General features: G+C 37.2%; 1 protein-coding gene across 1 annotated transcript in view; it reads left to right on the forward strand.

Moving 5' to 3' along the window:
• LOC136875908 (protein ELYS) overlaps positions 1-21,549 on the forward strand; it is a 90,683-nt gene that overhangs the window by 48,565 nt on the left and 20,569 nt on the right. The window contains exons 4-5 of the mRNA XM_067149527.2: positions 5,967-6,111; positions 20,998-21,156. Coding sequence (XP_067005628.1) covers positions 5,967-6,111; positions 20,998-21,156 — 304 coding nt within the window. The remainder of the gene's footprint in view (positions 1-5,966; positions 6,112-20,997; positions 21,157-21,549) is intronic.

Raw genomic sequence — 21,549 nt, forward strand, 5'->3', positions numbered from 1 at the left:
TCTGTAACGGAAAAATCGCGCATGCTTAATCGCTCGTAATAACGCATGCGCCAGTGATAGGGTTCTCGCTGTAACCGAAGGATGATACACAGTTTAATATAGGAATTTTGAAGGGACAGAAAAATGTTGCCGCTATAATGGAGTTCTCGGTATATGCCATACTCGCTATAGCGGACTTCTACTGTATATTGTAATTTACTTGGCCGTTAGCCTTAACTTTGCCACTGCTGAAGTCAAATAAATAAAAATGGAAGATAGGAATGTGCTTAGTATGAACTTAACAATGCGAACATATAATCCGGCGTAATAGGAAACAAACATTTTGCACTCAGTCGTCACTTCTGTTGCTTTCTGCATCTTTCGTGGAAGGTGCAAATTTTTTTTCCGGTTACGAACATTTGTAGCAGGAGCTTGGAGGCCTTGCTTGGTAATTCCATTCTTTCCTAAAACCCATGGAATACAGTCGTCAGTCAATTAAAATGTCCCTTTTCCCCAGAACTTGCAGGCACTCTGTTACAGAGTTGTGATCACTTTCGTAAACCTAATCTGTTTCATTACCATCACTTTCGGTGTTCAAGTCCACTTCATCATTTCACCCAACCACGAAAGTATCTGATCAGTGCGTGCCATTATAACTTATATAAATTCACTAACAACAGTTACAATATAAACTGTAACCTTCGGTTGCAAACTTCCATACGGAAACACAAATTAAAAGAAATATAAACGATAATGATAATAATAATAATAATAATAATAATAATAATAATAATAATAATAATAAAGGCAGATTAATTATCTTTAGACGCAATCAAAATTATTCGAAACAAACGCACATTTTCACAAGAAAACAACAAACAGTAACAATCAGGTTAAGCAACATGACGGCTAAGGAAAGGATAGTGGAAAGCGGTGGAACCATATCCAGGTGGTGAAAGGTATTGGCAGTGCTGAAGAAACGAAATCAATGGTGATTTAAATTCAATATACAGTTTACTTAATTTAGATGGTAGACCACAACTTCATATACTTGTTTGTTGATGTTCGTTCATACGGAAAAGAAGGCGATGCTGGAATATTCAAATATCTCAGCTGTACAGAATGATAACCGAAAGAACATTCCCTTTTTCTCGACCCAGTGCATTACCTGGAACTGAGAAAAGTCTCCAACATTCCAATGTTTTGCCACACGTCATTGTTAGTGATGAGGCTTTCAGTTTAACCACTGCAATGATGAGACCTTATACACAAAAGCAATCGCGGCATTATGAGGAAAAGCGTATATTCAACCTCGGGCACAGCCGGGCTAGGAGAACAACTGAAAACACCTTAGGGATTATGCGTCAGTACCGGAGGTTTTTCTTCGCCTCTATAGCAGTATCAGTGGAAACTGTTGATGATCTTATGATGTCAGCCTGTATCCTCCACAACCTTCTCCGGAATGAGCGAAATCCTTGCACAAATGAACACTTTATTGGCAATTTGGAATTACCAGAAGACAGCATGATTCCTCTGGCAGCTGACAACAAAGGAAATTCTACACATGATGTTTTCATGATAAGAGAAATCTTCAAGCAATACTTTTGTAGCAGGGAGGGAGAATTGGCATGCCAAAGAGAATATGCTAACAGGGTGGAGTGAACGTTTTTTCTAACGGACAAACATGGGCGCCTGCAAGGAGGGACTACTGTCGTATTTTTTATTATGGACACTCGAGTTTAGGCTTTAATTACAAACGAACCAATAGGCCTATGGAAATTCAAGTTATACCAATATTTTCCTTAATTCTACACTATCGTATATAAGACGCATTGTTTTCGACGTTCATTTAGTAGTTTTTATTTGTGGTTGTAATAAATATTGCCTGGGTTTTTGGCTGCTTCTCTACGAAGCGCTCACTTAGGAATATATACAAGGAAAACGACTTGTCTGATTCTAATGAAATTTTTATGTTATAACCGCATGTATCTGTAGTGTAATATTCAAGTTACAATTTTTTTCAACCACCCCGAAAAAAGTTCTTATCATTTTTCTAAAGCAACTCTTTCTCAGCCCAGGATAAACGTACAGCAGCAAACTTGGGCTTATTTTGAAGCACGCACTCATGGTTATCAGAAACTACAACAACTGTAACCGTACAGTGTGGTACCGAATTTATGAAGAGTAATATTGAAGGGAGGTTTTGTCCACGCCGGAGCGAGCTATTAACAGCAGGCCGGGTGGTGAAATCGGGCGCAGTGTTGCTGCGTTCAGTAGTAATCACGCGTGCAACGAACACAGTACACTCGCCCCGGGCAGTTGTCCGGAAGCTATTTTCAGTTTTCCTATGTTCTGCATGTTGACCACGTCACTTCAGGATGCCTCCGAGACCGCCGTTATCAGAGGGTGAACTTGCAATTTTATTTTATTATTATTATTATTTTTTTGTTATTTGCTTTACCTCGTACGTCGCACCGACATAGATAGGTCTTATGGCGACGATGGGAGAGGAAAGGCCGAGGAATGGGAAGGAAGGAACCGTGGCCTTAATTAAGGTACAACCCCAGCATTTGCCTGGTGTGAAAATGGGAAACCACGGAAAACCATCTTCAGGGCTGCCCTCAGTGGGGTTCGAACCCACCATCTCCCGGATGCGAGCTCACAGCTGCACGTTCGTAACCGCATGGCCAACTCGCCCAGTTTGCAATGATTTTGAGTGCTATTTTTCATTTCAATGTGAGGGGGGAAAATAGGGGACAAGAGGTTCCCTGTGTACCTGAAGGTGGCAGATTGTCTTGGATTATCGCTGTCGTCAGTGAAGAGAGTAGGAGCCGCTTCAAAGGAGAATGATGCAAATACGTCATCCAGGTCATAATTTTACACATCGGAAGTGAAGAACGATTTCTTGACGGTGCAGAACTTTGTTTTAATGGCAAGAAATATAGTGGTGATTACCAGAATGAGATGAAATGAAATGTCGTATGGCTTTTAGTGCCGGGATATCCCAGGACGGGTTCGGCTTGCCAGGTGCAGGTCTTTCGATTTGACTCCCGTAGGCGACCTGCGCGTCGTGATGAGGATGAAAAATGATGATGAAGACAACACATACACCCAGCCCCCGTGCCATTGGAATTAACCAATTAAGGTTAAAATCCCCGACCCGGCCCGGAATCGAACCCGGGACTCTCTGAACCGAAGGCCAGTGCGCTGACCGTTCAGCCAACGAGAGAATGAGGTGAACTCGACTCATTATGAAGAATGGTTCATGAAAGTCCTGAGTTTATTGCCTCAAAGTTCAGCTGTCGTTATAGATCAAGCTCTATATCATACGAGGGTCGATCCTTCATCTAAAAAGCGGAACATGTCATGGCTGAAACGTGAAATTATACATTGGATAACGTCAAAGAACATTTCACTACCACCTGGAGTTGACGATTATAACAAATTAACTAAATCAGAGCTGATTGTCCTTGCCAGGCCTTAGTTTCAAACGCCGGTAAAGAAGCTGGAACAACTGACTAAACGACTTCGACCAGATGTACAGATTATTTGGTTACCAATGGCCCATTGCGAGCTTAATCCAATCGAGCTCATTTGGGCTTACGTAAAAGGGAAAAGAGCAAAAACAAATATGGCTAACACATTAGAAAATGGTAGAGGTATGGAAGCAATATACGCTTTATGCCGAGAAGCCTTACGTACCGTGACCCCTGAACTCTGGAAACAATGTATTAAACACGCAAAGAAAATTGAAGACCATTAAGTTACTGGGAAAAAGATGGACTTTCTGAAAATGTCCCTTATTTCGAGTCAGTCATAATCAACATGAACGACAGCAGCACCGATTCTTCGGAACACAGTGATTTTTCAGACGAAGAAAATTGATAGAATTAAATACCGTAAATATATGTAAATAATAATACAAGTAACTCTTGTAAAAATTGTACAGAGTGATATTTCTAAATTAGGAAGTTAAACATTTTTAAACCTGCCGTTGAAGGTCCAAAGCCCTTATGAGAAAAGGTGATGGGAAGTGGAATTTTTAAGAGGAAATAAAATTAAAGGTTGAAAGTAAACGAAAAGCTGTGTTCGTTGCGCGCGAGTACTACTGAACGCGGCAACACTGCGCCCGATTTCACCACCCGGCCTGCTGTTAATCGCACGGTCCGGCGTACACAAAACCTCCTTTCAATATTACTTTTCATAAATTCGGTACCACACTGTACGGTTACAGTTGTTGTAGTTTCTGATAATCATGACTGAGTGCTTCAAAATAAGCCCAAGTTTGCTGCTGTATGTTTATCCTGGGCTGAGAAAGAATTGCTTTTGAAAAATAAGAACTTTTTTCAGGGTGGTTGAAAAAAATTGTAACTTGAGTATTATACTACAAATACATGTGGTTATGACATATAAAAATTTCATTAGAATCAGACAAGTCGTTTTCCTTGTATATATTCCTAAGTGAGCGCTTCGTAGAGAAGAAGCCAAAAATCCAGGCAATATTTATTACAACCACAAATAAAAAATATTTAATGAATGTCGAAAACAATGTGTCTTTTATACGATAATGTAGAATTAAACAAGGAAAATATTGGTATAACTCGAATTTCAATAGGCCTATTGGTTCGTTTGTAATTAAAGCCTAAACTCGAGTGTCCATAATAAAAAATCTGACAGTAGGGGGGCTTTCCCCCTTACTGACAGTCATCTAGCATCTGTTATAACCAGAAATTTCTGTAAACAATTTAATGTTGCTGACGTTATATTGGTTTTTTTATATTCAAGAAAATTGTTAATGTGCCCCTCTCCCCTGGAAAAAATCCTGCGGGCGCCCATGCGGACAAACATGTGTTTGTTTACCTACAGCTTACTTTTCCTGTGACCCAATTCGCATTATAATGGAATGAACATCGTTATTAAAATAAAACACGTGATTTTATTAAATGAACAATACTGTACTTAAATTTTATAAAATTAAATATATTGGCATATTTGATATTAAAGGAATGGATTCATTGGTTGATATATCATTTCTAAATCTGTTAATTATTTAATCCTTTGAAACTGAATCTATTATATTTGTTATAAGTAACCAATAATAATAATAATAATAATAATAATAGACACTCTACCACTGATCCATAGAGGCAGCTACCACATCAATAAAAAAAAAAAAGAGAAAATCTCAAGAACGGAGGTTCCAAATGACAGTAAATTAACATTAATCGTTTGGTACCTCTGTTTTTGGAGTTTCTATTTTTACGAACTATTTCCTTCTTAAGACCATCGTATAATACATAAAACTAGCAACATTTATTACGTGTTCTATCCAACTTCAGTGATATCGTTTTCCATAAGTTGTCTTTCACAACGTTGTTTCTGTAGCTCTTGTGTTGTAAGTTATACAACACTGGGTGCATTCGCGTTTCTTCAGTCAGTTCCTTGTCCATTTCGTCTGTAAAGCTCATCGTGTTGCTTAAAACAGTGAAAACAAGAACAGAAGCAATGTCGCCCCGCACTGTTGTCGCTTCGCACAAATCTGGCCAGACGAATCAGTGCGAGGTGATGCTGCGAAGTTGAGCAGACTGCGCACCGCGCAGCTTGAGAAACCACTTGCATAAGCTCGTGTAGTCTGGATTTGTGCGAGGCTCTGCCTCGCACCTCACATGCGTCGGTTCTGAGAAACCAAGCCTTAAGACTGAGTAAGAGAGGCTCGCCAATACCTGGGAAACTGGAACTGTAAAATAAGGATGATGAATAATTTCATTTCATGCCATCAACTGCTGAGTGACCTAGATGTTTGGCCCCTTAAAATAGCAAGAATCATTATGATCGTTAAAATAATCACATTTTTGCAAGGTTTCATTTTGTATGTCTAACGATGAGTTGACAAAACCTATTTGTAATAGTAATGAAAAATAAAAGCATTGTAAAACTGTGTGTGCCTTTATAATTGCTAGTAGTACTTTTTTAAATTTTCCTTGTAGGTGCTGTCTTTGTGTGTTGTGGAGGAAGGAGAGATTCGTTACCCAATTTCTAAGACCTTGTGGGTTATGTCTGGTATCATTGCGGTCGGTCTACAAGATGGGCTGGTGTTATTGGTGGATTTGGCTAAGCATGAATGGGAGAAACGTAAGTATAAATTTTTGAGGAATGTTTGGAGTGCCCGCTGCTCTATTAATGAGAACATAACTTTATTTTAGCCAGTCAGATAGCTTAGGTTGCAACTACAGACCCCATTTGATTTGGTGAGTATTTGGGTGTGGCCTATTCCAGGCATCATATGTTTATATTTGTACATATCTTTTTAACTTATGTATGAAAATTACCAGCTAAACAAATTGTGATTTATACATAAGGTCTAGCTCCACAAATTTCATTGTTGTAAACCTAATGTATGCAATTTTATACAATTTTAAATGTAGCAGTCCGTGTTTACATGCAACAGGCTTTTAATTTCACATACCTTTACATTTTTTTTTTTTTCAAAATTCTGCGAATTGTGGTAACCTTTATTGGTAACTTTAAGATGTTGTTTACAAGAAGGACAAAAGTACAGTTTGTGAAAAACCAAACATGTAAGTTGCATAAGGTCTGCGTAATATATTTAATGGTGATCGTTGTGTGGTTACTTGACAGTGTCGTGGGATTACACACACGAATCAGTGCTGTGGCGACTTGGCATGGGGGGCTAATAAATCTGAAACTCCGCATCAGATATGATCACTGAATGATAACATGTATGTTTAATATCACAGTAAGTACTAATAAAGAAGGGGGGTGATGATGCAGCAGTCAGGCTGCTTGCAGCCATCAAGACGGACTGGGTTCGAGTCCCGAATAATGCAAGTGTGATTTTTCAAGTGAAAGTCACTTCTGGTGGTTCAGATTTTGCGAAAGTAATGATGTTACGTGGCTGATGATCGCGAGATTATCAGTTATGTGAAACTACAAGCTTCAATAAGAACAATAATAAATGCTGTTGCCAGTCCCAAGCCAGGGTAAAGGAGGAGGGTTGCCATTAGGCCGTAAAACAGATGCCTCTATGACAACCAAGGCCCTCCAGGACTAACAATTGTGGTTGTATTTGGAGTGAGCAATTGCTCCGAAGCAAACTCAAGTTTACAAGATTGATGGCATAACAGAAACAAACTATTTCCCCAGCTGATAACACAGTCACTGACAAGCGATGCACGCATCCCATTTGATTTCTCTGGTGGGGGGGGTGATGCAACGTCATGCTGACGACGAGTCAGAGCTTCTTGGAAACGCCAAACAGTCACGAAAACTGAAACCCATATCTGAGACTTTTCTGGCGTACTTCAGCATAAACTCTCTCGCATAAACTGGCAAAGTGTAACACCTGACCAAAGACCTCCATGAAAACAAGATCTCTGTAATAGGATTTCAGGAAGCCCGCTTTGCATAAGAAAAAACTTTTGAATCAGATGGATACCATTTTTTCAATTGCAAAGCCCAAAAACGAGTAATGAGGAACACTCTAATCTTTGGGACGGCATTTGCTGTCAACACCTCAATCCTTAGGTCTGTCTCAAATTTTGAACTTATAAATGATTGACTGTCCCTACTATCCCTGTGCTGTGCAAACAAAACTTATACATTGATCAATGTCCATGCCTCTACTAATGACCAAAACCAAAAGGATTCTGAGAACACAGATAGGTTTTGGAACACACTGTATCAGAATTGCAAAAGTTCCAAAATATCGTGTCAAGATCTTAATGGATGATTTCAGCGCACAAATAGGGTGGGAACAGAAATACAGACACATCATTGGGCGATACTCGTCTCACAAGTGGACCAACGAGAATGGAAAATGTCATGTTGAATTATGTGAAAATCATAACTTCCAGATGATGTCCACCCAGTTTTGACACCTTCCCAGGAAACAAACTACATAGCTATCGCCAAACATAGGAGTGGGAGAATTCCAAGTAGACCCTGTTGGAATATTTTGAAGGTACAGTCCTGAAATAATGAATATCATAGTCAAAAAGGGGATGAACATAGATTCACACCATTATGTCTTAGTAGTTAAGTTCCCACCCATCCCTTTAAACGAGAAAAAGAACCATCCTGCCCTAACCCGCTTCGACACAAAGTATGACTATTTTACTATAAACAGTATTTGGATGTGTTTGGCTACCCAGCATACTTTGATAATATCAAGAGGAATACTATAATGCATGATTCAGTCTGCTTGAGCTGTCACCGTTGTTAATAAATTCATAAAGTCATCGAGTCATTTTCTAATAGTACTCATGGATGCCATGAGCGCTAGTCTCCTGATCCTGGCTGCAGGCACGGAATTTTGTATCGTCGTTTGTCAACGTTTGGATTGGACGACAATCACTTGACTCTCGGTTGTTATTCTGGACTGTTGTAGAGGAAGGATCAATCTTGGTATTGCTGGTTGATAATTAATTGAAATTTAAGCAAAGTAAGAAGGAGTGGTAATGGAGTTCGACCCAGGATAATCAAATTGCCCTTCGGCGATAGGCCAAACGTTTCATTGAATTATTTTATTCGTTTCTTCCTCCAAATTGTAAGTACATTGCAAGCCTCTTTTTCCCGAGCTAAAATGAAGTTTGGAGTACAGACCGAAAATGGAACGATTGCTGGTTATTAAGAGTATGTTAATGTAAATTATGTTTTAGTAACAGTTATTTAAGTGACAAAGAAATTACGTATTGGGGGAAATGTGATTGTTTTCAGTTCATTTAGTCTTGTAAATTAATTACTAGTAAATGTTGGGGTTTTAACGATGTAATTGTCAGACAGATGATTTTGATCGACGACAGTTTCTAAATTGGTTAAACATTGTAAATTATACATTTGGTATTATTTATTGTACGAGGTCGCCAAAACTGATATACTTGATTACTGTAATATCCTAGTATGAATATCCTGCTGTGTAAATCAAATGATGGTTTACTTACCAGTTCCTTATCATTGTTTTTATCTACTTAAATGTCACTGAGCTCGTGTGTAATTAGGGGAGTTGAAAACAGTTTCTTAGAGCTAACTCAGCTTTCTTGAGACAGCCATGTTTCTTTTCATGGGTCACATGACCTTGCTACCATGGTTGCATTTAGTAAACTATTTGTGGGCATGTGCTCTATTTTTATTTTGACATTTGAAGTGCATTTGCTCTGTTAAAAAATGATTTGACGTTCGTCTGTTGGGTTGGTTGGTGCCTCGTCTTTGTAATGGATGTTGGTTCTGAGTTGTGTTGACTGAGTTGTATTTGCAAAGCCATTAATTCATTCTATGATTAATGATTTTATTATGGAGCGTTACCTAACCCGTGGTTGCTTGATTTTCTTATTCTGAATTAATTTTGCATTTCTGATGTTTGTTCCTGAGGAACTTATTCCCGGCGAGGCATCGTTTCTCTGATTTAATTTTCTTCGTTCACTTGGGATAGCCATTAAGAAACTGTTTTCACTCTTATACTCAAGTAATTGAGGTTTTGAGTTATGAGATTATTTTTTTTTTAAATTTTTTTATTTATTTATTTATTTACAGAGTTTACGCCCACATTGGAGCACTTAAATCAGACTACAACAAATTTGTCTTCCTTTTCTTCTCCCAAAAAGTCTTGAGTCTGGTTGACCTGGCTGCCCTCTCCGCATCCGTTATAACATATTGTTTCCTCTGTACAGTGGTCAGAGGAAGCCTGATGCATTCATTATTATTATTATTATTATTATTATTATTGATTTTATTATCAGTGAGATTAATAGGTTGGATACCTAAATACAATTGAGTTAATTTCTTCAACTTTGTGAAGTAGCTTTGGGGTTCTACTAGATGAAAAGAATTTAAGTTTGATTTTATCTTTTAAAAAACCTTAACTGTTTAACATACCTGCCAACCCTTCTGATTTACCCGGAAATTTTCAGATTTTTAACTAGTCTTCCGGTTTTCTGATTTATTTTTATTTCTTCCTATTTTTTAACAATATAACCTCCAGTACGGTCAGTAATCTTCCACTGGGACGAATTCTTATGTGCTTGTGTAATTTACGCAACCTCGTTTTTAAGCATATTTACTGGTATTTGATGCTTTATTTGGCGGGCGGATCATCCGTCGCCTTCGTGTATCGTATTTCCCGCTCACTACAGCAGCGTGTGTGCTGTTCAGGTGGGAAGTCGGGACGGCAATCATCCTACGAGTCAGAGAAGGTCATGCGCACTAGCGACCGCTAGGGGCTCCGTTGATCGGGACGAAAGAGTGAGTTTGTTATTGTGTGGTTTGCGCGCTCGTTTGTGTGCGTAGTTTCGTTGGAGTTTTAGACCACGTGTTTTTTCTTGCGGTTCTGTGCTTTTCCCCCTGTCGAAGTCATATGTTAATAATGTACGAAACATATTGATCTGTTTTGTATGTGGTAGTTTCGCGCATTTCAGTGTTTTTGTGTTGATCAGAGTTCATAATTTTAATGACTTCAATGTATTTTAGAGAGTTGTGTCGGTGACAGTTTGTGGTATTTTCTCTTCACATGATGACTACAAAACATAACAAACGTTATCTCCAAGTGTTCAGGCATACCTATAAAACTGAATTTCCGTTCATTTTACAGTCTAATAAAGGAAACTATTGTGCATTTTGTTCCGTGTGTCGGTGTGATATTAATATCTCGCATGGAGGGAAAACAGATATTGTAGCTCACAGTGTCACACAGAAACACAAAGCTGTCTCGAGAGGAACAAAAAATTAAGTAAAAAAATTAAATTAATTTTGATGCAGTCACTCAAGCAGAATGTTTGTTCATGGCATTCATTGTCAAACATAACCTTGCATTGTCTTGTTCTGATCACGCAGGGCCATTGTTCAGAAAGATTTTTCTCAGATTCAGATATTGCGAAGAAATATGTGTGTGCTAGAACAAAAACATCTGCCATAATTAATGAAATGGCCTGTGACGCAGATAGTAAGATGATTCAAACTTTAAAGACTGAACCTTTTGCGATTTCAATTGATGGTAGCAATGATAAACGTCGTCTCGTTTTTCAACATTGAATTGAAAAACGTTTGCTATCCATGGAAAATTTGGAAGGCAATTCTACTATTATTAATATTGCTAATTTGGTTCTGGATGTTCTGAAAAGATTCGACATTCCGATGGCAAACTGTATAGCTTTTAGCGCAGATAATGCTCCTGTTATGATGGGAAGAAAAACCGGTGTTGCTGCTAAACTAAGAGAGCAGTGCAAAATCATTATTATTATGGGATGCCCATGTCATTTGATTAATTTGGCTGCCATGAAGGGTGCAGACTCCCTTCCTGTCAAAATTGATGAGATGCTAATTGATATTTATTATTATTTAGACAAAAGCTCGAAGAGAAAAGATCATCTCAAAATGTATCAAGCTTTGTACCAAACTGGTGTTAGAAAAATATTAAAACATGTGTACACGCTGGTTATCCTTGGGGAAATCTGTGGAAAGATTTATTTCAGAGTGGGAGCCACTTCAGAGTTTTTTAAGGATGAGGTAAAGCGGTCCAATGGCACAGACACATCTCTGAAATATTTCCAAATTCCCAAGCTAAAGGCACATGAAGATACAGAAATGGAACGTGGTCCTTGTGTCAGTAGAGTACAAGACCAAGCTTCTGTTATTTCTGGAAAAAGGAAGGTGGAGAGTAGTTCATCTCCTTCTGTGAAGAAAATAAAGGAGTCTAGTTGCACTGCCAGTATTTCACGAGAGGAGAGACTATTTCTTTTTCTGTCTTCAAACTTTAATAAAGCATTTTTCTCATTTCTGACACTTATCATCCTTACATTTGAGAAAACTAATCAAGTTCTTCAGTCGCAAGCACTTCACATTCATGTCATAAGATCAGTGCTGACGGATATGTTGAAGGACATTCTTTGTAGGTTTGTTAAGCTAGTGGTTATAAAAAAATATCCTACAGTTTTAGAAGTGGTCTATCACACGAGAGAGAATCAGAAAGCTGATGATGATTTAGTAATTGGCTGTTCAACATCTCGTCTTGTAGAAAATCTGGCACCTGAGGAGAAGAAAAACCTTTATTTGCATGCCAGGAACTATTTTATTGCAGTTTGTGATCATCTTATTCATAAATTTAATTCGAATAGTGATGTTTTTGTTAATGCTCAAGTAGCTCAGATAAATTCTTTGCAGACTTCTTCCTTCAATGCCATAAAGTATTTTGTTTCAAAGTTTCCTGTTATATTGCCAGTGAAAGATGGTGAAGATGACCAAGAAGCAATGGATGCATTACAGTGCCAGTTTTGTGCTCTCCAAGTGGAGGATTTACCATTGTCTGTTGTGCAAGAAGAAAAAGTAGATTGTCTGCTGTAGGGGATATACGAGGTGCAGATGGGTGTTTCAAATATGATATAATCGCAAAAGTAATGCTCTCAATATTGACAATTCCACACACCAATGCCGAGTGTGAAAGATTGTTCAGCCAGGTAAAAAAGACAAGGACACAATTCCGATCATCTCTGAATGACGAAAATCTCAGTAAACTATTGGTGGTCAAATCAAGTCTAAGTGGAAAGTGTTATGAGCAGCAGTATGACAGTGCATTGTTGAAGAGGGCAACAAGCTGTCAGTTCAATGCTAAACAAGTAAACACAACAGTCTCTATCATCTACATGTGTATATTCTTCACCATTTGGTAAGTTGTAGTCAGTTCTTGACTTATCTGTCTAAATGTTACTCTTCGTATGCATGTGTCATAAATGAGAATGATTATTAGGTACATTTTCTTGCAATCGTTTTTGTTTTCTTAGGTTAAGATTTTAAATGTAATGGTTAATTCGCATTGCAGCTGTAGATATGTATGCCTTTTATCTTGTCCTCTTTTTACCAAGACCGTGGTCCAATACACTTGATGAAATCCAAGAATTAAAAAAATCTTCCTATTTTTGATTTCTAAAAGTTGGCAGGTATGGTATAATGTCACATTTGAATTTGAGTTTATGGTTTTATTATTTCTTTGGGAATTCAAGCTTGTTTAAACTACTTAACTGTATTCTAATCAATGAAAGTTTTTGTTTTCTTGGAACTGGTGTTATAATTATTTTAGTCAGTTCACTCAAATTTCATTAGACTGATACGCCTGCCTCTTGGGCTCAGCTCATTTCCACATTTTAGTGTGACTTTTTTCGGGGACTGTCTTGGTAAGTGTTCTTAATTTATTTAATGTGGTTTTTTATTTGTCCCTGGTTATGCAACAACTATTGCAGTGAATGTCTTGAAAATTATTGCAATAAAAGAAACTTAGAGAAAAGGAGAACGAATTCAAAGATAACTAAGGTTAAGTTATGAGTAGGTTCCCACCTTCCAATACTTATCAATTTCTATATAATAGGCTTATTAATTACATAATATAAACCATATAATCTCTAGTACATGTTTCGTTCCGATTATGGAACATCTTCAGCTAAAATTTGATAAAATGGCAAGACAATTAAAATACATTGATGTTATGATGATACAAAAGCTAAAAGATATGATAAAATGGCTCGAAGATTAAAACATATCGTTCCTGCTCTGGCAAACTAACGAATCTGCAAATTGGCAAAAAATTAGGAGAGTTGAAAGAAGTTGTGATTACTCACGTCAAATCAATTTTTATATTTAATGATTGGTTTTATGTGTGAGACATACAGAACGAGCTGCAAATGTGGTACTTTTTTAGAGGGTTAGGCATTATATCAATAATAAAATCTAGACCAAAACTTCACAACTACACTTTCCCTAGTTTGTCACTTTTGCTAGTTTGCCGTAGTGGGGACGATATGATAATGATGATGAGATAAAGTTCATTCATGTTGGTTAAAAATTCAACAAGTCAGTGTTCAAATGACGAATTAAAAACGGCGATAAGGTTCTTCTTCATGTTGGAGACGTGTGCATTTTGTTGATCTTGAAGATAAATTGAAGAAATACAAGATTTTCTTATATGTATTTATCGGGGGAACTCTTGATAAAATAACCGTAGTTGAAGTTGAGTTTTGGTAGGATTATTGAAATGAGTCTGAAACGAGAAAAGAATGAGTAAAATAGAAAATATTTTAAGGAGAAAACCTTGTTAAAAATGTATGTTCGCGAGAATGAAGGATAATGGAGTTGATTACCTTATAGTCAGTCTTGTCGTATTTAACGTCCTCCCTTACGCCGTGTTGTTAACTGACTGAGTCCTGTGTACGTGTGTAAGGTACTTGCGGTGGGCGGGGAGTATTGGAAGGAGAGGTAAGTGACGTGAGGAGAGCGGGTGAAATGTTGTGTAGGGTGGAGCTAACTGAGGAGTGGCGTTGTGATAGGCTAGGGGAAACGGAAGGAAAGGTAGGGGGACAATTATGTAGGGTGGAGCTAATCGGAAGGAGGTGTGTTGGTTGTTTGTTGGGATTCTTTTTGATGGTTTTTCTAGATGAATCTAAATTGGTAGCCTCTTCTAATAATATATTTATATTTTCCGTAATTTCGTTAACATTCTGGTTGGGATTTCGCTTCTGATCAATTTCAATATAGATATTTTCAAGGATATTCATTAATTTACCTTTGTTTAGCGTTCGTAGAATGGTTAAGTCCCTTTCTATCGATGTAAAATTGTGTTTATATTCGGTCATGTGAAGACTCATGGCCGAGTACTTCCTGTGTTTTTCGGCATTAATATGTTCTTGATATCTTACTGAGAAATTATGGCCTGTTTGTCCGATATAAGAATTGGCACAATTTGAGCATTTAAGCCTATATATCCCGGAATTTAAATATTTGTTATTACTTGCAATGCTTTGATGATTGAAAATTAAACGTTGATTGTTGTTATTGGTGCGAAAAGCAATTTTGAAATTGAATTTCTTAAAAATGTTAGTAATCTGGTAAATATTCCCGTTATTATAAGTAAAGGTGGCGAAGTTCTTCTTTTTATGTTCTTTTACTAGCTGCGTTTGAGGTTTATTCTTCATTTTATTCATTAATCTATCTATGTAGTGTTTTGTGTATCCGTTGCTTATCGCTATTTTGTAAATGAGATTAATTTCTTTTTGGAGGTCGTTTTTGGACAAGGGAATGTTAAAGGCTCTATTTAACATGCTTAAAAAGGAACTCCTTTTATGTGCCTCAGGATGGTATGAATCTTTTCGTATGGTGTTTGTAGTTTGAGTCGGTTTTCTAAAGATTGTAAAGGCCAACTTTTCTTCTTTCCTTTCGATTGTTAAATCAAGGAAATTTAGTTTTTTATTGTTCTCGGTTTCTAACGTAAATTTTATGAAAGGGTCTAAACTGTTGATCTGGTCTAATAAATTAGTGCTACTATTGATTTGTTCATCTATAATTGCGAAGATGTCATCGACAAACCTTAGCCAGATAATGATACCTTTTTCATCATTTAAAATTTTATGTTTTTCTAAGTGATCCATGTATATTTCAGCAAGGATACCTGACGCTGGAGATCCCATAGGAAGACCACTTTGTTGATATACTGTGTTATTGAAGGAAAAGTAATTATTGTTAAGTGTAAATTCTAGGAGTAACATAAATTCTTCTATTTCATGGTTACTAAGTTTTCTGTGTGTCTTTAAGTTGTTCTTAATTATATTTAGAGTTTCTTTCGTGGGGATCGTAGAATACATATTAGTGACGTCGAATGAGTTCAAGGTGAAAGATGGTTTTAATTTTGTGTTCTTGATAATTTTACAAAATTCTATTGAATTATTGATTGTGGTTCTGCTTTGGAAAGTATAGTACTTTTTTAGGAAGCTATTGATAAATTTAGAGGTTTTGTAGGTGGGGCTATTTCTAAAGTTAATAATTGGTCTAATGGGTGTGTCAGGTTTATGTATCTTAGGCAAAGCTCTTGCTGTTGGTAGTCTTGGATTCATATTAATTAGGTTTGATATTTCGTTCTCATTAAGGATGAAATTAATGTTTTTAAGTATTTGTTTTAGTTTTCTTTGGACAGAGTTAGTCGGATCTTTTTTAATTTTTGTGAAAGTATTATCTGAAAAAAATGCTTCGGTTTTTTCTATATATTCTTTTTTATGCATAATAACTGACACATTGCCTTTATCCGCCTTTGTGATTATAAGATCATTATCTTTTATTTTTTGTTTTAGGCCTTTTATATCTGTAGAAGGTAAATGGAGTGTGTTAACTTTCTGATCTTTAAATAATTCTACAAGTTTCTTTTTGACTTCGAATTTAGTTTCAAGTTGTCGATCTATTGGAAGCTGAGCTATGACTTGTTCTACTTCAGCAATGGTTGTTATGTATTGCTTTTGGTTGTATGGATTAGACCAATTATGTTTGGGTCCTTTGTTGATAATCTGCAACTCTTTGTCCTCGAAAACAACGTCAGTTAGATTCTTAATCGGGGGGTGAAAGGTTGAATTGGGTTCGATGTTAATGGAGGATTCTTTTGACTGATTTATGTTTTTTTGATTTAGAGTAAGACCGTGAAGTTTTTTGTTCAAGATTTCTTGTTTCTTATCTAAGATATTTTGAATTTTTGTATCACCATATTTCAAAAAGGAGTCCCATTCAATAGGGGCCATAAGGGAGGAAGCTTCTAGATGAGCGTTATATAACTTAGAGTTTAAAAAAGACTTTTTTCTGTATAGAAATTTAATTTCATTTTTGAGCCATAAGTCGTTAGTTTTTTCCTGAGTAGCTTTGTGCCATTTTGTTGTACAAGGTTTTCTCTGTACTGAATTTAGAAATTTAGGAACGAGTTTTTGATGTGAACATTGTTTTAGGAAATTTATGTCTTTGCCAATTTTTGACAATTTAATCTTTAAGTTCAAATAGGTATTTGATTGTTTTTTTGCCTGGTTGGCTAAATTACAGCTTATAAATCTCATGTTTATTCCGTATTGGCTCAGCACAACTCATTTCAATAATCCTACCAAAACTCAACTTCAACTACGGTTATTTTATCAAGAGTTCCCCCGATAAATACATATAAGAAAATCTTGTATTTCTTCAATTTATCTTCAAGATCAACAAAATGCACACGTCTCCAACATGAAGAAGAACCTTATCGCCGTTTTTAATTCGTCATTTGAACACTGACTTGTTGAATTTTTAACCAACATGAATGAACTTTATCTCATCATCATTATCATATGTTTTAATCTTCGAGCCATTTTATCATATCTTTTAGCTTTTGTATCATCATAACATCAATGTATTTTAATTGTCTTGCCATTTTATCAAATTTTAGCTGAAGATGTTCCATAATCGGAACGAAACATGTACTAGAGATTATATGGTTTATATTATGTAATTAATAAGCCTATTATATAGAAATTGATAAGTATTGGAAGGTGGGAACCTACTCATAACTTAACCTTAGTTGTGCTGAGGCAATACGGAATAAACATGAGATTTATAAGCTGGAATTCAAAGATCTCGCCCGGCTAGTGGACGTGGACTTAAACAGTACAAAAAGACAGATGGTTCAAGCTGCAAAAGAAGTAGCAGAGGTTAAAAAGAGGAAGAAGCATGCCCGGTGGAATGAAAGTTGCGAACAAGCCTTGATGGATCATCTACGTACTTGGAAAATGTACTACACGTCCAAAAGAGAGGAAGATGGGAACATCTACAAAACCCAACGGGCACGAATGACGAAAATAATACAGTGTGTGAAATGCAAGTACGAAAAAGAACAAATGAAGAAGATTGAGCAAGACTTCTAACGAAGTGAGTGCAGAGAATAACACAGGGGTTTAAAAAAGAAGATACAAGGGTGCAAGCCTCCCTCGCTGTGCTTTCAAGGGACAGATGGAACTTTAGGAACATCAAACGAAGAAAACTGTGAGGTCTTTGCTGAATTCTTCGACAAACTTATAAATTTAAAGTTAAAAACTTCATGATTGTTCCGTATTGAATAGAGAAATAAGAAGATGTACAATATTATAGGGAAGGATCCACCTTTCAATACTCCATAGTAAGTTGAACTAAAAAGTAGTTACAACCTGTTTATTGGGACCAGTTTCAACACATTTCAAGTGTCATTATCAGCCAATTAGCGAAGATCTTAAAACAACTAATATATTGAACACAGGCAAAAAATTAACATTGTATCATATCGTAGCAATTCAGTTAATGTTCAAAACACAATAATCACAGTCAAGAGAGTAAACAGAACATCACTATCTTGCACCGAAAACAAATATAGTTGAAGTTCATAAGCAGATCAAGTATGCACTTATGTAAAGTCGTTGCTAGGCAGGTCTTGTAGGCATTTGTTTCTCCGGCCGAAGAGTAAAAGGTGACGTGAATGAAGTCTTAGGAAAACAGTGTAGGATTTAATTTCGTCAAATTCCAAGTGGATATATAGGTTTTAAAATTTAAAACGTTAAAAAAGAATAAAGCCAAATAAAAATATATTAAAAAATAGGAAGAAATAATGGAAGAAATACGAGGTTCAACTCGAAACAACTTGCCGTAGTAATTGATAAAGAAATAATAAATAGAGAAAGGGGGTGGGGAACGTTTATTAGAGGGTGGTGATGGTGGTGGTGGTGGTGGTGGTGGTGGTGGTTATTGTTATTAGAGGAAATACAATTGGGCAACAATCCTTTATATAACACTAATTCGAGGAAAAAAGAGGAAGAGAACCGACACTTCGAAAAATGAAGGTATCAGTTAAAGGAAGACAAGGGCCACGAAGGGCGTGAAAATGAAAGACTCCCTAGCCCTCACAAACCTAATAGCATCGGGGTCGGAAAAGAACAAGAGTTGACCGAAGGAGGTCGGACAGGATAGATGAAAGTGAGGAGCCTGGCACAAGTAAGTGGAAGCAATGCCAGGACTCAGCTAAGGGCCCCGTGGTCGCCAACCCACGCTCCGAAGTTCAGAGCCCCTGGGGGATGGAGGGTGGGAAGGAAAGAAAAATGGAAGGGATCCGATACTTCGAAAAATGAAGATATCAGCCAAAGGAAGACAAGGGCCAATATTAATGGTCCCTTATTGGACCATTATAAATTGTGAAAAACCAGTTAACCCCATCATAACCAACAAATCAACATGCCAGAACATGCATTCTGCTCCCTTGGATCGCGATGAAGTCAAACGCCACATAGGAAGACTGAAAAACAACAAGGTCTCTGGTGAAGACTCCATGATAGCAGAACTGTAGAAATATGCCCTGGAAGAAGCTGTAGATGTTTTGCATGAGTCCATCATTGACATATGGAAGAAGGAACATCTACTGGAGGACTGAAAGGTAGCCATAATCCATCCTTTACATGAGAAAGGAAATATCAAAGATGTAAGTAAATATCGTAGTATCCCAGTAGCATACAAGATTCCATCATTTCAGTATGAGTCTAAAATCATACTGAAATTTTTAACCTACAACACAGAGCCCTGTCTGCCATCATTCAACAACAGTACCTGTAGTCGAGGGACAATGTTGTGAACAGCACTGTACAGCATTCCAATAGGTATGGTGGGAAATTGCTATCGGATGAGGTTGGACGATCACGGTAGACTTGCGATTTCAGGTAACCCCACAACCAATAATCACATGGATTGAGGTTGGGGAAGCTAAGCATGACATGCCGTAATTGCAGGAGCATCTCTCCCAACAGCTCCTTTTATACCATTCACGGGTGGCCATTTGTACCTGATGTGTTGCTGTCCAGCTTTCATTTGTTTGTCATTTGGTGTATTTTGGTGTCAATAAAACCCCATATCATGCCAATCACGTGTGTCAGTTATTATCTCTCTACCTCCAGTATTGCATGAAGTATTGCCTTGTCAAATGTTAACAGACTTTTGGGTCACCCTGTAAATAGTGAAAAAAGAAATGAATTAAGTGGTATAGTAAATATTTTATAAAATACAAAAATTCTAGATTTCATATTGCATCTGCAACTCTGATGCTTCATCACGACGGCATGTTGAACAGCGATATGGTCGTTGAATTCCATATCACCCAGGTGTTTCATCAACGGTTCAAAGAGATGAAAATCACTAGATATCAGGTTATTGCTGAAGAATGGATGGTCCTATACCTCCCACCAGAAGTGCGAACAATTTACGCCGCTGTTGGCTGTGTGAGGTCTGGCATTGTGCAGCAATATGATGCCACTTGAAAGAAGTGTATGTTTTCTGCAAATTGCTACCTATAAACGCTCCTGTGTGTTACAGTAACTGGCAGCATTAACTGTTGTTCCCCTAGTGAGGAAATCAAGCAGAAACACGATCAATAGTTTGTACACTGCATACTGAGATATTGAGTTCATTAGCAGTATCTCTAAATTGAATGCCATTGTCCAGAATCATACCTTCAATACAGCACACATTGTTATCTGTGATGGGTGTGCTTGGACGGCTAGATCGTTGCTCGTCTTGCCCATCCTACCTGCCATTATTGAACTCTAGTGTACTGATGCCAAACCCGTTTCTGTGACATGTCATACCCATTGTGCACCTCTGCAAGTTGCCAATGAACCTGATCACACTGCACACTTCCATATTTGACCCTGTTTTTGTGCATGCAGCCTACTTTCAACTGATATTGCGAGGGTCTGACACAACATATACACCATTTAATGGCAGCATGATAAAAGTTGTGGTCTTCTACTTCACTCCTGATAGAAAATTCGAACATGAGTTTGGATATGTCACCCTTTAGAGCTCTAGTTACCTTATTTATTAGAAACACCTATGTATTTCATTTGTGGTAAAAATTTTGAGGCAGCCGTTCCAAGACATCACTAACAGTGAGTACCTTAGTAATGTTATGTTTCAATAAGATCTTCAAATATTACACAATTTTTAGAAAGTTCTTGAAGGAAGCTAGAATTCTAAATCTAGTACACTGTAATTCATTGTAATCAGTAAGGCTTTGGTTTCACATAGTAAATAAAATACGTGCATATCTTTCTTTATTATTACAGCCAAAAATGAGGAATGTTATGGTAGTTTCAGCATCACTTCACTTTGTTCTCATAATAATCTGCCCATAATCAGGTTGTATTGCTAAGGATGACTTCTGTGTTTCAGTTTCTAGTTTGTGGCACACCGACTACTATGACCAAGTTCGTGGTGAACAAGACCCATGTTCTCTTCTACCGCTGGGTGTAAATGAAGAGGTACCAAACCTGGAGTGGAAGAAATCTGTAGCACGTCAAAGTGGAGCCCATCTAAGCCTATTTCTTAATGGTAGGTGAAGAGCAGTTTGGAGGGTAGGAAACTGTAATATTATTTGTGGTTTTTAAGTTGTTTATTTCATTTATAGTGCATACCTTCTCTCTCTCTCTCTCTCTCTCTCTCTCTCTATATATATATATATATATATATATTGTTTTTTGGTACCAATTTCCGAGAAGTGAGAGTGTTTTTATCCCACTCTAGAACACCTTTTACAATCGTATTCAGTGAGGAATGTGAATCCTGTATCTCATTCAGATGTTTGAAGTACAGAAAACGTATCTTCAGCGAAATCGAACAGGGTTTGCAAATTTTTCCGTTAGAATTAGGTAAAGCACTAGCAAAACTTACAATGAACAGAAAAAAATCACTGTACACATGATTCATGTATTTTTTGCAACAGTC

This window comes from Anabrus simplex, chromosome 6 (genome assembly GCF_040414725.1).
Source record: "Anabrus simplex isolate iqAnaSimp1 chromosome 6, ASM4041472v1, whole genome shotgun sequence".
Classification (NCBI taxonomy): Eukaryota; Metazoa; Arthropoda; class Insecta; order Orthoptera; family Tettigoniidae; genus Anabrus; species Anabrus simplex.